Genomic DNA, 16,419 nt, shown 5'->3' on the forward strand with positions numbered 1-16,419 from the left:
GATCCCCAGTACAGCACTGAGTTCTCTATACTAGACTGTATTGAATTCTGCTCTCAATCCCCAGTACAGCACTGAGTTCTCTACACTAGACTGTATTGAATTAGCTGCTCTCAGATCCCCAGTACAGCACTGAGTTCTCTACACTAGACTGTATTGAATTAGCTGCTCTCAGATCCCCAGTACAGCACTGAGTTCTCTACACTAGACTGTATTGAATTAGCTGCTCTCAGATCCCCAGTACAGCACTGAGTTCTCTACACTTCTGTATTGAATTAGCTGCTCTCAGATCCCCAGTACAGCACTGAGTTCTCTACACTAGACTGTACTTCAGATCTGACACCAGCAATTTTCCTCTTACTGTCCTGACCTTATCGTTATCGACAGCTCCCTCTGTGTTGCGCAAGGACGTCCCTGTGAATTCCTCGAAAGAGCCTCGAGGAAGGCTTGTCAAAACAAGTTCTTCCAAAAACGCTCCCCGTCAGCTTTCTTGCTGAACTGAGAAGCCGACGTGTTTTAAATCCGGCTGCTACAATCTCACAAACGCAGGGCCTGTGCCAGGGAAAAACCAGTTCGCTGAAACACAGCTTCCCCAGCAGACATGACTTCAGGTCTGACATTACAATTTTCCCTGTCCCACATCACCAAAAAAAAAAAAAAAAAAAGTCAAAGCACAGGTCTCTAGTCGTTTTTTTTTTTTCTCCAGAAAAAGCAGAGAAAGGACGTATCTCACAGCTCTGTCCACTACAGACATGACACGGACACAAACAAAGGAGAGAGCTGCTTCTGCATCCAGCGCTCAGAGAACATCACAGACATCTGCAGAGCTGTTTGAGATGATACAGTAATAAAATAATGACTTGGATTGCATTGTTGAGGAGTCTGGTGATAAAACGAGTGATCAGGAGAGGATTTATCAGTGTGCACGCCTGTAAAGAGGTATGTGAAAAATACAGTGAGTAAGGGGTCTTAGCTGGAGATACAGTACTTTACAAATCAATGCCTTTTAAATCTGTAAAATAAACAGCGCGGGTGAAATATAAAAAATATTAATAATAATAATAATAATAATAATAATAATAATAATAAAATGGTTTCTCTATAGAAAATCTGCACACAGTTGCAAAGCAGAAAAAAAAAAAGTCACCTGATTGAGTCTTCACAGCACTGCCTCCCCCTTCTAGTGTTAAAAAACAAAGCAAGCACAAAGCCATTTCCTTCATCAAAACAACCTTATTATCTGGAGCCAGCGCAAAGAACACACAGTGCTGCTCGACCGCGATTCGAACAGACAAGATAACCCAGTTCCATTGCCTGGATCTCTGCAGTTTATCTGGACACACAATGTGAAGTACAGTCTCCTCCAGAAAACCTGTTTGAGAAGCTTAAACAGTTTATAACTTCGCTTGGCGTTTTATCCAGGCATGCCCAAAAGCCAGGCGAAGGCAGACTTGGAGAGAAACAGTCGCTCAATAGTGGAACATCAGAACTTAGAACAGGAGCTGGGGGGGTTTAATTCCTTTTTTTGTTTTGTTTTTTTTCCCCCAATTCCCTTGTGATCAATTCCAAACCCTTTACCAATCAAAACTGCAATTCGCAACGTTCTGTTAAAATTAGCTTCTAGCAATAGTGGCGACAAAGGACTTGTTTCTTGGTCAATTCAAATTGGTTTTATAGGAGGCAGTGTGATCCAGTGGTTAAAGTCCAGGGTTTGTCACCACAAGGTCACGGGTTCAAATCCCACCTCTGCCACTGACTGGCTGTGTGTGACCCTGAGCGAGTCGCTTCCCCTCCTCGTGCTCTGCGGATGAGATGCTAAATATTACAGTACTCAAAATGAAAGCAGTTGAACAATCGCAACAATTACAGTGTCTCTAAAATATAAAATCCAATTCCAAAGTCCTTCTACGGAACGAAAAAATTGATTTTAAAAAGGCACTGGAACCCCAACCCTGCCTGCAAACAAAACGCCACAAAACATGAACTAGGATTCTCCAGACGGAGGCAGGTTCAGAAGGACGCAGGACCGCCCAGGACAAGCTTCCCAATACAGCAAGGGGAGTGGAAATGAAAAGGACATTCACAAGACAGTCAAACACAAAGGAATCAAGAAGGATTAAGCGCCTCACCTGTGCCATCCTTGCAGCTGCTCTGGTGCGCACGCAGCTCCTCCGACCTTTGGAAGTCGATGCTGGCGTAGGTGTTGACAGCCAAGACGGGGGCCCCTCCGTTGGACAGGGGAGAGGAGTAGAGCCGAGGAGGGGTAGGCTGGCCGGACGCTGCTCCTTCAAGAACCGGGTGGGCTAGCTCCTTACTGGCCAGATCCAGGTCGATGTAGTTCAGGCCTTGCTCCATGGAGACACTGGCGGTAGGTGGAGGTGGAGGGGCTGCAGCCGAGGGGTAGAGAAGCAGGCAGGACTGGGAGTTGGGCTCGCTGCCAGCTTCCCCTTTTCCCCAGACGCTCTCGAAACCCAGGCGCTTGGCGACCTGCGGGTGATCGGCGAAGACTAGGGGCGGCGGGTTGAGCTGCTGGAGAAAGGTTTCTGAACAGTGCCTCCGGCGCAAATCTGCCCGGATTACCTTCGCCCCCTGATCCGGATTGGGGCTCAACTTGGGCAGGGGAAAGACCTGCCCCAGGTTGGCCTGGCCCCCATCCGGCTCCTCTTTGGGGGAGGCAGATCTGGGAGTGAGGGAACCCGCGCTGAAAGTCATCTCGGTGTAGTCTCCGAATGTGGGCGACTCCGGTCGCAAGGCTCTCAGACAGGGTTCGCTGGCTGGACCAGCTTGGGGGCTGGGCTTCGACAGAACCGTCCTCCTCTCCTGGACCGGGAAGGCTAATGGGGAACCCAGGTCCATGCTGACGTACTCTGATCCCAGCGGGTCTTGCTGAAGCTGGTCATGGTAGCCGCCTAAGCATGAGGGAGGTCTTCGCAGAAGCCTGACTGAAGGTCCCAAGTCTCCTGTGGCACCGCCACGGAACTCAATGCTGACGTACTCCCCGGGACTCTTGGGTTCTGGAGGGAGAGGGTTCTCCTGGACCCGCGGGAGAGTGCTGGCTTTGGACACGTCAATGAACAAGCTGGTGGGACGGCAACGCTGCCCGCCTTTCCTCTGCCCGCTGCTGTCCTCTTTCCCCGCGGCACCCATGGAAGACCTCCCAGGATGCTCCTCCGTCTCTCCCAGGCTCTCGCTGCTGGCGGAGCTGGAGAAGGAGGGGGAGGAGAGGAGCCAGCCGCTGCTCTGTCCGGTCATGCAAGACCTGCCCGGGTTGTTGTTGGTGGGGGTCTGCGCGCCTCCTTCGAATCGCGCAGGGGCGGCGTGCTTGTACGAGCGCGGGAGGGAGTAGTAGGAGAAGACCATCTTCGGGGGGTCGGCGAGCAGAACATCGGGGGGCGTGCTGCAGGAGGATCGGCTGCTCACGGGGGACATGTTCATGTAGTCGCTCCCGGCTTTGCTGTCCACGCTGCTCCCTCCAGCCCCGGCTAGCGAGTGCCCGCCCCAGGTACCCCCTTTCTGGTCTGGGGAGCAGCTTCCGTTGGGGGACATCATCATGTACCCGTCGGAAGGCCGGGGGTTGATCTGATGGGGAGGGGAGACGCTGTTGTTGGGGGTCATGGTCATGTAGTCGTCCGGCTTGACGGCTTTTCCAGCTGCTCTCTCGTCTTGGCCACCGTTGGCCACGCCGGGCAGCATGGGCATGTAGCCGTTGTCCCTCATCGTCTCTGCTTCGCTGGCTTGAGATTTGCTCCCGGGGAGGTCCAGGTAGCTCCCTCCCGCGCTGCGCAGAGCGAAGGACGGCTGACTGGCATCACGGGACATCACCGCATAGTCCTCCTCTCCCTCCTCCCCTGCCGCTCCCAAGTCCTGAGGGACCCTCCTCCTAGGCAGGCCCGGGGTCAGCTTCTCCAGGGACACGGGAGGCAGGGAGGCCCGTTTGCTTAGCAGCCTCCGCTCGGCCTCGCTCTCCCGGCTGGAGGACCGGCGTAACACCCTCCGAGCCGGTGGAGACGGCAGCGCATTGGCGGCGCCACTATTCCGCCCATCCTGCCGCCCCATGGCAATGTAATTGGCCTCTCCTAGCGGGAGATAACCGCCCAGGATGTCGGGGGTCAAACTGTGGCCTTGCGAGTGCTCCCCGGGGCTGGAGTCGTACTCGTCAGAGGATCCGAAATCGCCGGGGAACCCTGCCGCAGACGCGCCCCCAGCACAGCGCTCCCTGACGCAGGCACATTCGGAGCCAAGTCCGCTGCTGGAGGATGGGCTAGCGGAGCAGGAGGCTGGGGAAGGGGTGGATTTCGCCAGGCTTAGAGGGGTCTTCACAGAGGGACGGACCGATCTCACAGCCGGGGCAGTGGGGCTGGCTCCTTCGGTTTGGGGGCCGGCGTGGCCGTTCTTGGGGGCCGGGGTAGGGGAGGGGTTGCTGCTGGTGCTGGAGGTGTCGGTGCGGGAGCGGCGGGGGAAGCCCACCTGGCTCGGGGGAGGGTTGGGGTGGTGCCTCCTCGAGGGGACGGTGATGGGGTTGGACGAGCTCGAGGAGGACTGGCTCTTGCTTCTCTGTCGGAACTCCTCGCTCAAGGACTTCATGGCTTCCAGGAGGGTTTCGTGCATGTTCTGGGCGACCACCGAGTCTTCCACCTGCATCCAGAACTCCCCGGGGCCCGTCACAGCGGAGCGCCCCACTTCCACGAAGAAGAAGTTCTCCGAGTGCCCGCACCTGCGCACGTTCAGGAGCTGCAGGACCACGGCAGCCGCGTCCGAGTTCAGCTTGACGAAGTTGACCGTCTTCTCGGTCAGGCACAGCCGGTAGATCCCCACCAGGTTCTTGGCCTGGCCCAGGCCTTTCGGCCACACTTTGACCTGCCAGACCTCTTTGAAAGCGGGACCAGGAGCCTCCACGACCAGTCCATACTCCGGGCTCTCCACGTGGGCCTTACCTGGGGAACCGAAGAGAAAGAAATTTTAGAAACACACTGACATTTCCCCGATTGAGAGAAGATGCCGTTTCCATGCAACGCGAGTTTTAGGGCGGATGTCGGCGATTCTTTCCCAGCATGCCTTGCAGCTGAGGTCGCGTTCGCTCGCTTACAAAACCGAAAGGACGGACGCTATCCCTTTGCTTCTGACCAACCCCAACAATTCTCCGGAGCTGTGTGTTACAAAAAAATAAATAAAAAAATCGCCGCTCGATTGGTCAGGGCTGTGACTTCCACGCTTTGGCCGGCTTTGGGAAAGGGTTTGAGCTCCCCCCTGATTGGCTGAATTAACATGGGACAGCAGGATCAGGAACCGCCCTGATCAGCAGCAATCCTGGACTGCTCAATGTTAACTGAGATAAAGCAGACTAAGATTAAAGCAGATTAAGGTCTGTGGAAACAGCAACCCACACCTGACTTGCTTGTAATTTATAACAGTGATAGGCATATGATACTTGGCTACCTTTTAAATAGTAACACCCAGGGTGCAAACACACACGGCCTGCATGGAATCCACAGGCTTATACCCAGAAGGCTAACATTAGAACGTTTTACAGCACCATTCCTAGGTGCCAGGTGGTGGATGCAGTCCGGGGTGCTGTAAAATGCTCTAAATATCCAGCTGTGGTTTATCAGGGTGATCAAACCGCCTCCTGGAACAATAAATGATGTGAAAGCTCAAGACAGATCGCCATGCAGACAAGCACAGTGTTTATAGGGGCTGCATTTTGAATTATTAAATGCATCACCAGGTTTGTTCGTTATCATTTAACCTACCCTGCTGATTATAGGAGTCACACTGCAAAATAAATTATTGCCAACTCCAACCCTCACACCTGTATGGAAATAATTCCATCACATGAGAAAAAAACAAACAGCCTGCAATATTCTTGCAAGCAATGCTATCACTGGAGCTGCTTATCAGCTGAAACGCTTCTGAGAGTCTGCAATGAAGCCTGCTAAACCAGCCATACAGAGCGAGACAGAGAGAGAGAGAGAGAGAAAGAGCGAGAAAGAGAAGTCAGAGAGGAGAGAAGAGAAAGAAAGATAGAGAAAAAGAGAGAGAAGCATAAGATAAAGAGAGAGAGAGAGCTCTCTCAAACAACACCAGTGCCGTGCTCCTCATGTTTGAATAGTCTTTATTCGTTCTGAAATTCCCTGGAAAGCACAGTTAACACTTCTCTCCGCACCCCCTCGCCCAATAAAGAGAGGAGAGGACCCCTCTTCTGTAAAGCAGGACTGAGCATTACTTTACATTGTTAGATGAATGTTAGAAACTTGCATCTCATAGACTGGTTGGTCAGAATGTCTCAAATCAGCATCTGATTTGTCGTAAGGCTCTTCGACTGTCACCTGATCCTTATTTTATTATTATTTATTTCTTAGAGGACGCCCTTGTCCAGGGCGAATTACAAAATATCACCTTACAAAATACCCCATGATAAAATATTACAGTGCAGAGTATCACACTGCAGAATTATCACATTACAGAAAACAGCGTTAACTTACAGTAAAAATATTGGCTTACACGAGTCCAGTAAGAGCGGGCAGGGAGTACAACGAAGGGGTGACAGCGATTTCAGATAGGAGCAATTACAATACAACGTGAACAAGGGCACCTATAAGAATCACGTCAGCTGATGAGTGATTGTAGTTTTACTGCAGGACTGACTGTGAATATCATAACTGCAAGTCACGCGTACGCTGCATTGCTAATTCTTATGCTACGCTAGTCTGCTGATATAGCTGTTCAGCAGGACTGCTGCCTCAAAATCTGAATTTACAGCTGTGGAGTGGGGGGAGGGGCGTCACTAACACGCCTGTCATTATACAAACCAGCCCTGGGCATCAATTACAACTACAGTCCTATTTGTTCAATTACAATGCTGTGTGTTCAATTACAATGCCACTTGTTCAATTACAATGCTATTTATTCAATTACAATGCTATTCAATTACAATATTACTTGTTCAATTACACTGTTATTCAATTACAACGTTAAGTCTTCAAATACTCGGTGTCACTGAAAGCGAATAAGGGAATGGAATTAAACTGTACTGAATCAATTGCACAAGACTTTCGTTTCTCCTGTTCAAAGCTGTGGCTCTCTTTAAGCTCTCCAGCTCAGTGTGAAGTCAGGCTGCGTTTGCTGTCGCTCCTCAGAAAGGCACAGCTGTCTCTGATTGAAGCCTTGCTTTCCTGACCTAGCGCTGCCTGGCCGCAACACCTGCGTCACGACAGACAAGAATCTGTTTACCGTCTTTCAAAACCACTGGAGCAAGCGGGCATCTGCTACAGACATCTAGAAACTCTCAAAAGAGGCTTCAGATGTTTCAGAGTTCCTAAAATTAGCACCACTGAGTGTTTCGCTTACAGATGATCAATCTACAGCTGTACTCTTTCTCACAAAATCTGTTACACAAATCTCAACAGTTTTTAAAGAAACGCAGCTGTGCACAGCCAAGTTTGGCATCGCCGTACAGAACAAACTCTGCTTCACAAAGTCAAACGAAACCTTCTGAATGATGCAAAGTTAACACATTCAATTGCATGCCGCTGTGTAGTTTTCCATTAACGAAAAACAGACAAAAAAAAAAAAAAAGCTGCCCCATTAAATTCAGGGTTTTCCCAGTTCCGTGCCCTGAAGCTTTTCAAATTGCTGAGTGATGGTTTGGGTAACGAATCTGAAAACACATACGTGGGCAGTCTCTCTTATAAAGTGCATTGGATCGCCTCTGGCGACTGTACAATGCTGTTCTGTGCGCCGTGCAGAATGCTTCTCTGATCCACAATGTGCATGCACACACATGCCTGGGCAAGGCTGACGAAGGCTCCTGTGCACAGCCGCTGGAAAAACGCTTACACAAACCAGGGAGGGGACTTCAATGGTTAAAGGCTGGAGAGAGTCCCAGATTTTACTGCATAACAATGAATGGCACGGTTTTTTGAGTGCGTGTGCAGTGGTGTCATCTTACAGGGTTCTCCCCTATTTATTATATGCGTTAGGGTGTTTTAATTATCCTTGTCTTGTAAGGCGCAAGTGAAGAGATTTTTAACCCCCGCAGAGCCACTGCCCTCATTTGAGGATGGGTACTTTGTAATTTTTCAACCCAGACAAAAGTGCACCGCACTCGGGGAGCGCTCGTTCAGCTTCATGGCCCCCCCTGACTCTCTGGAGCTCTCTCCCAGCTTCAGTGCGTGCGGCTCTCACAGCTGCTCACTTCAAATCAGCTCTCCAGACCCGCCTGTTCTCTCTCGCTCTCCGTGCTCTTCAAGCCGGGTATCTGATATTAGCTGTTGTCTAAATTTGTTATTTCAGGTTTTTCACTCCCTCTTATTCGTGTGAGTCTGTGTGACACATCCACAGTGTCTAGAATTCACATCCTAGCCTTGCATTTAATGTATTATGCATTGCTCCTCACTATCTTGTAAAGCGCTTTGTGACGGTGGGTCACTATGAAAGGCGCTATATATAAAATAAAGACTCATTGATTGACCATTTTGAATTGGCATCCTCGACCTGTTATCTGAATTCACTTTAACTAAATTGCTATGGCAAGTGACTCTGATTTTGTGAGCAAAAGGGAAGTCTAAATGCTTCTGTTAATTCTGCAGCCCCTTCAGATTCTACGATGCCTCGATATAAAACAAACCGAAGACTAAAACTGATCAATTCCTTGGTGTTTTTTCGCTCCCCGCAGTGATGATAAAGTGGCTCGGTTTTCTATGCGTTGACCTTCACAGCCGGCGTGAAGTTTCATGGCTCTGATTTACAGGAACTCGTCTGACTGGACTGTCCTCCAAACAGGACTCTGGGAATACATGCTGCAAACAGGCCTGTCATTTTACACTTTCTAACAGATTGAAAAGGGGCAAGCCAGTGGATCTCAAACCCTTTAAATAGGGGGAGCAGTTATGATACCAATCACAGGCACAGAGCACTGCGGATGAAGGCCCGGCTGTGAATTAGAATAGCACCCCACACTCGAGGTGCATGTGACAATTACAGTGCGAGAAAAGGGCAGAGAGATGTGCAGCCCCCCCCCCCGCACAAGCAACGCATGCTAGAAAACGTTGATGCAAGTTTCATAACATCTGGAAAAGCAGTTTTTCAGACATATGGAAAAACTGTGTGCCCTGGCAACAGGGGCAGCGTAAGAGGTCAGAAAATCTATTTTAAAACCTTTTAAAAATGGCGAGGGAGCCAACCACACTGGTGCCAGTGCTAATAATAGGTCAGAAACTGGATTAACAGTGGTCTGGCCAGATTCGATCATTATCGTCTCTACTGTTATCCAAGCCACAGAGAATGATGCCGGGACTCGTTAGGTCTCTAATGCTGCCTGCCTCTCCGAATAAAGTCAACTTAATACATTAACCATTTAAAATTTTTCGAAAGCGTCAAACAAAAACATCACATGACATTTCCCATCAAGCCTCGGCCCCAGCCTTTAATTAAGCCCTGCTTTCTGAACCCCGACGAAACGTCTGTGAAATTTAACAAAACTACGTTATATATTTGCAGTCTGTTCAGGCAGTGTGACTGAGGATCTTACTGGCTGCGAAGCATGTCAGTCATTCAGGGAAGCAGCTGGTTGGCTGCTGAGAGGAAAGGGCGGTCCTAAAAGGGGTAGGGACAATTTCACTCTCCCGGTGACCAAGGAAGTGCAACGCTAGCTGAGAACAAGGCTTGCAAACAGAGTTCTCAAACTAGTACCACATTATTTTTAAATGAAAATATGTATCTGCTAAAAGTACTCCTATGACGTGAGCGGGGTACGTGGGTGGCATTGTTCTGCTCCGCTATGGGAGGCGTCAATTGCAAGGATAGTTTTTGTTAAACGCTGCGCAGGAAATAAACACAAGGCACTCCTTGGTAATAAATTATTTTTAGTGCAAAATATTTCGAAATGCTTTTATGGCACTCCAATGAAGCCATGAAACGGCTTCATTTACTGCCCACAGTGCTGTAAAACAGGCTAGAACATCTACCTGGACACAATCCCTTCTAAACGAACACCACTTTCAATTGATTCAATTGTTTTAGTGTGTTGTTTTTGATAACTAAAGATCACCCTCTAGAGCGAACTAATTCTGCTTCATAAACTGGAATGAAAGCTGCTGAAAAATGTTCCCTTGTTAACATATTAATTTCTCTCTTCTCACACAGAGAGTGGTGAGGGGATGGAATGGGTTACCTAGTCATGTTGTTGAAGGAGACTCTTCTTCACACAGAGAGTGGTGAGGGGATGGAATGGGTTCCCTAGTCATGTTGCTGAAGGAGACTCTTCTTCACACAGAGAGTGGTGAGGGGATGGAATGGGTTACCTAGTCATGTTGCTGAAGGAGACTCTTCTTCACACAGAGAGTGGTGAGGGGGTGGAATGGGTTCCCTAGTCATGTTGTTGAAGGAGACTCTTCTTCACACAGAGAGTGGTGAGGGGATGGAATGGGTTACCTAGTCATGTTGCTGAAGGAGACTCTTCTTCACACAGAGAGTGGTGAGGGGATGGAATGGGTTACCTAGTCATGTTGCTGAAGGAGACTCTTCTTCACACAGAGAGTGGTGAGGGGATGGAATGGGTTACCTAGTCATGTTGTTGAAGGAGACTCTTCTTCACACAGAGAGTGGTGAGGGGATGGAATGGGTTCCCTAGTCATGTTGTTGAAGGAGACTCTTCTTCACACAGAGAGTGGTGAGGGGATGGAATGGGTTACCTAGTCATGTTGTTGAAGGAGACTCTTCTTCACACAGAGAGTGGTGAGGGGATGGAATGGGTTACCTAGTCATGTTGTTGAAGGAGACTCTTCTTCACACAGAGAGTGGTGAGGGGATGGAATGGGTTACCTAGTCATGTTGCTGAAGGAGACTCTTCTTCACACAGAGAGTGGTGAGGGGATGGAATGGGTTACCTAGTCATGTTGTTGAAGGAGACTCTTCTTCACACAGAGAGTGGTGAGGGGATGGAATGGGTTACCTAGTCATGTTGCTGAAGGAGACTCTTCTTCACACAGAGAGTGGTGAGGGGATGGAATGGGTTCCCTAGTCATGTTGTTGAAGGAGACTCTTCTTCACACAGAGAGTGGTGAGGGGATGGAATGGGTTCCCTAGTCATGTTGTTGAAGGAGACTCTTCTTCACACAGAGAGTGGTGAGGGGATGGAATGGGTTACCTAGTCATGTTGTTGAAGGAGACTCTTCTTCACACAGAGAGTGGTGAGGGGATGGAATGGGTTACCTAGTCATGTTGCTGAAGGAGACTCTTCTTCACACAGAGAGTGGTGAGGGGATGGAATGGGTTACCTAGTCATGTTGTTGAAGGAGACTCTTCTTCACACAGAGAGTGGTGAGGGGATGGAATGGGTTACCTAGTCATGTTGCTGAAGGAGACTCTTCTTCACACAGAGAGTGGTGAGGGGATGGAATGGGTTACCTAGTCATGTTGTTGAAGGAGACTCTTCTTCACACAGAGAGTGGTGAGGGGATGGAATGGGTTACCTAGTCATGTTGTTGAAGGAGACTCTTCTTCACACAGAGAGTGGTGAGGGGATGGAATGGGTTACCTAGTCATGTTGTTGAAGGAGACTCTTCTTCACACAGAGAGTGGTGAGGGGATGGAATGGGTTACCTAGTCATGTTGTTGAAGGAGACTCTTCTTCACACAGAGAGTGGTGAGGGGATGGAATGGGTTACCTAGTCATGTTGTTGAAGGAGACTCTTCTTCACACAGAGAGTGGTGAGGGGATGGAATGGGTTCCCTAGTCATGTTGCTGAAGGAGACTCTTCTTCACACAGAGAGTGGTGAGGGGATGGAATGGGTTGCCTAGTCATGTTGTTGAAGGAGACTCTTCTTCACACAGAGAGTGGTGAGGGGATGGAATGGGTTCCCTAGTCATGTTGTTGATGCTGAATCACTGGGATCCTTTAAGACCCGAATTGAGTTTTTGAGCTCAATACCGACACACTTATACTACGTTTCCAAAAAAAAAAAAAAAAAAATTTGTTGGAGCAACACTTCTATTGTATTTCTATGCTTATTATCCAGGTTAGTTGGTAATCTCTTGATAAAGACAACTGCGCTACAAATAAATAAATAAACAAATAAAACCACACACCCTACAAGCAAAATTAACGCACGCCTTATGTCAAGACGTATCGCGTTTCTAACGAGGGCTGACACATTGCTGTTTTGAAGTTTAAAGCGACATTTTGCAAAGACTTATCAATTCTTAGTTGAAAATCAACGCTGTGTAATAAAGTTGAACTGTAGGTTGAAAACACAGTTTGGTTTTAAAACAAACAAGCAAAAAAAAAAAAAAAACTTTTCATTATAATAAATGCAGCGAACAATAAAAGCCGAGACCATCCTTTCTAATGTAGACGCGTACATCCGAATCGATCACTTAACCGGTATTCTGCGTTTCGGTTCTCTGTTCAGCTTATAACCGTATATTCGATTTACATTAGAAAATAATGCATGCACATAAACGTCTTTACTGCGTTTTGCAGCCGCTGGGCTGTGTTGCAGTAAACACACCTTCAATCTGTACAGGACATCGGCTTTCTAACCTATACTGCGTGCGGTATGAAGCGTGTCCGCACCCTGTCAAACGCGTAATACCACAAAAGCATGTATCTGCAAAAAAAAACAAGCATGCACACGCATTAAAATGAACTAAATAACACACATGCATGCATCGCTGCTTTGAATTTGCACAGCGTTTTTTTTTTTTTTTTAATATTATTATTATGCATTCGAATGCATGCACACGCACACGCACACGGTGCCTGTGTGTTTAATGCTAGCGTTACTTACTTTTGCACTGGAGCGTCACCATGGCCTCGTACCACCCGTCCTGCTCCTCCTCGCTGTCTGCCGCGATGCAGAAGCTCTCCTCCCGCGTGTAGACCACGATCAGGTGCTTGTTCTTCGAGTCGGCCCGCTTGTTGATATTAAAACACGTCTCCAAGTTCAGGGTTTTTTTAGGGACGGGAGCCTTGGCCCGGAATTTTTTCTCGTTTTCGTAATATTCCAGCCGGGCCGGACCCCTCTCCGAGGCCCCCCTGAGCACGAAGTAGCGCTTGTGCATGGATTTCTGCTTTCGGAGGTAACCCCATTTCCTCACGTCGTCGTGAAACTGATCGGGGGCTTGGTTCTCCATGCCGTTCATATTATTATACTTGGTCTTTAACCCTACCTTGGTTCAGTTTCCACACAAACGAGCCCCTTTTTAATTTTTTAAAAGGACGTTTGTCTCATTGCATGCATGCAAGCAACGCAGCAGTATTCTCATGCTTTCCCCTAGACCAATGCAACGCTGCTTTACACATAGCACTGTCTCGTCTGCTATGCTGATCAGCGATGCCTTAGGCATTACAAATGTTATTTAAAAGTGTTATTAGTGTCAAAAAAAAAAAAAAAAAAAAAAAAAAAAAAAACGCTGAGCTGTTATTTTTCGTGTGTTGTGTAAACCGAAAATGTCTTGCATTGCCACGTACAACAGCCGGGAGCTGCAGCTAATCTGATAATAATAACATTTGCTCTACAAATAAACCAGGTGTCATGCTGTTTCGGTCCTTCTTTCGAGACTAGAAATTCGCTTTATCATTCAAAAAAAAACAAAACAAAAAAAAAAACACAAAACACGAATTAAATACTATTAAGAAAAGCACCGGTTTGCTTTTTCTCTAATGCAAACGTGTATATACTTCTGTAAATTCCGATTGTGCAAAATATAACACTAGAACAGCTGTTCGCAAATGTGAATCCTTCTGCTTTTGCTGTTTTGCATTGTCCCGTGTGGAACTGGGTGGCGGTCCAGGTGACACGCTTGTGACTTCCAAATGCCACATGCTTGCTCTCTGAAAAACCAAAAAATCCTACTTTCGTCTTTTTTCTTTTTAACACGCTTGCTGACTGCTATTTTTTTTTTTTGCTTTGTGTTCCAAATGTTTGTTTTCGTTTTATTTTCTTGTGTTATTCTTAAAGTCACCCGTCTTCTGTCTGTCACGTTGCATTTTTTTTTTTTTTTTTTTTTTTTGCAATGTTCTTTCTTGGTTACTAATTTGTAATTCCCCTCAGAAAAAAAAAACAAAAAACACACGCCTTTTTTTTTTTGTTTTTTTTTGGAGAGAAACGTCGCTGAATGTCACCAACGTGTTCACTTTTCACTCCTCTTACCCAGAAAATGCGGCTCCAGAGCCGATCCGAGCTGGCTTTGCGTTCACTGCGTTTGAAAACATTCCTGACAGACTGCAAGTGGCAAAAGGCTACCAGGGCGACCTTCCGGGTCCTAGTGCCCAGAAGATACAGTAGCTCATTAAGGTAATCGATATTGTATATTGAAAGCGGGAACAACTTTAATGTGTAGATCTTGTTTCAAAATCTAAAAATGAAGAACGTTTGGAGGCATTGCGACTGAACTGCTCCCTCTCTCCCTCACCCACCCTGAGAGAAAGGGGGCTCCCTCCAGTCCAGGGCAGACTTGAGGCAGGGAGACTGAACTGCTCCCTCAGCCCCCCCCCCAGAGGAAGGGGGCTCCCTCCAGTCCAGCTAGGGGTGACCAAGGAAGTGAATCAGTAACAGACTTCCTGGAAGGCAATGGGTGCAAACTGAGAAAGTTTTAAAATGAAAACACGGGTTTGCTATCAGATGTGTTTCTTTCAAAACTCCACCTTGGAGCTGTATAGCCAGACGGGGAAGATTTCTGGAATTACTTTGCAGGCTGCAAACATTGAATTGAAGGTAGTTCTGCACGCGTGGGAGCAGAACAGGGGTGCCAGCCTCCAGCCTTCGAGGGGCGCAGGAGCAGCGTGGGAGCAGAGCGGGGGGGGGGGAGCCTCCTGCCCCTGGGGGTTGAACGAAAGCCAGGAGGCTCCATAGGGACCCTCCAGGAGCCGAGTCTGACGCTCCCCGGCTTAGAGGCTGCAGAAGGAAACAGACAAGTTATGCCAGAATTTTTCCCCTGAAGTGAGACCTCCGGTGGTCCCAGAGTTGTCAAAGACACGCCTTACTTATGTAAAAGTTCATGTTTAGATTAACCCTTTGCTTCCCGTTGTCCAACATACACAACATTGAAAAAATAGGCAGTACACAGGTATGGAGGCATTGTTAGTAGCTAACAATTTAATTCCACACGTCTTTGATCCATTATGAGCGATTTTAAACGACAGCCAAAAAGGTTTAATAATATTTATAGGAGGCAAGGTGATCCAATGGTTAAAGATCAGCGCTTATCACCAGAAGGTCACGGGTTCAAATCCCACCTCCTGCCACTGTGTGACTCCTGCCAGGCCCTCATTATCTCCCCAGTTAAACCTGGACTGGAAGTGCTCTCCAGGACTGGGGTTGGATTTACCCTTAGGAGCTGTTGTGAATTTATGTCTGGAAAATGTCTAAGACAAGCAAAGAGATAATTATCGCTTCATAAATACAGTTGTTGTCTTGTTTTCTGTCTCTCTCCTGGGACACTAATAGCAGTGTTTAACCACAAGCACCACATTGCTACCCAGTGTGTTGAAAGATGTCTTTTCTGTTTGTATGTTAGCGGTAACAGCAGATGTCTCAGCCTGCATTAACGTTGCCTGTTTTACTTCGCTGTGTCCAGCTTAGGACAAAAGTTTTGTGTCACCCACAGTTTTAGGACTGAGACGTCATGTAGTTTTAAAAAAAGAAAAAAAAAAAATCAATAATAACATACTTTTATTTAGCATCATATAATCAAAGATATTACAAAATGATATTGGAAAAAATGCCGGAAGCCATAACCGCAGCACAGTAGTATTTCATGTTAGATTTCCAAATGCCAACTTTTTCTATTTCTCGTGATGTGGGAAAACTACAAAGCGGTGTGTAATTCAATATGTTAACATTATTTAGCAAGTTTCATTCAACTTTATGAAGCAACATTAGTTAATTCTAGAGGGGGATGCAAAACTTTTGTCTCAAATAATAACATCTTTATATAGCGCCTTTCACAGTGGCCCACCATCACAAAGCGCTTTCCAGAGGCAGGCTGTGAACTGCGCATTATATGCAGAGTCACTTCCAGTAGGAGATTGATTTAACATCTCATCCGCTGAGCGCAAGGAGGTGAAGCGACTCGCTCAGGGTCACACACAGAGAGTCAGACAGTGGCAGAGGTGGGATTTGAACCCGTGACCGTCTGGTGACAAGTCCTGGACTTTAACCACTGAACCACACCGCCTCCAAAAAATATCGTTAAACACTTTTGGCTATCGTTTTTGTTTTTTGAGGTCAAATGTGCAGTTGTGAAAGAAACACACATGCGTCTTAAAACCTGCCCTCCTACTGCCTCAGGGTTCTCTGTCTTATTCTCTGGAAATCTGGTACGTTTGCACTTCCTAGGTGATTCCACCTCAGCAGTGTCTTTGGGGTTGTGTTACTGGCAGAAAAAGTGGCTTGAAAAGATGAAAGTGGACAGCGCCC

General features: G+C 47.5%; 1 protein-coding gene across 1 annotated transcript; it reads right to left on the reverse strand.

Moving 5' to 3' along the window:
• Positions 1-1,070: 1,070 nt before the first annotated feature.
• LOC121306496 (insulin receptor substrate 1-like) lies at positions 1,071-14,434 on the reverse strand. The gene is made up of 2 exons (XM_041238234.1): positions 12,787-14,434; positions 1,071-4,931 (listed from the first exon to the last, which is right to left on the reverse strand). Exons 1-2 carry the CDS (start codon positions 13,139-13,141, stop codon positions 2,104-2,106), a joined length of 3,183 nt encoding a protein of 1,060 aa, XP_041094168.1. The 5' UTR covers positions 13,142-14,434; the 3' UTR covers positions 1,071-2,103.
• Between the last annotated feature and the right edge of the window lie 1,985 nt (positions 14,435-16,419).

The sequence above is a fragment of the Polyodon spathula genome, chromosome 48 (assembly GCF_017654505.1).
Source record: "Polyodon spathula isolate WHYD16114869_AA chromosome 48, ASM1765450v1, whole genome shotgun sequence".
Classification (NCBI taxonomy): domain Eukaryota; kingdom Metazoa; phylum Chordata; class Actinopteri; order Acipenseriformes; family Polyodontidae; genus Polyodon; species Polyodon spathula.

What these genes read in the sequence shown, in the direction of transcription:
- LOC121306496 (XM_041238234.1), bottom strand. Translation starts at nt 13,141, where the DNA reads ATGAACGGCATGGAGAACCAAGCCCCCGATCAGTTTCACGACGACGTG. An exon ending in GGTGACGCTCCAGTGCAAAA is followed by an intron (nt 4,932 to 12,786) that starts GTAAGTAACGCT and finishes TCGGTTCCCCAG; the next exon opens with GTAAGGCCCACGTGGAGAGC.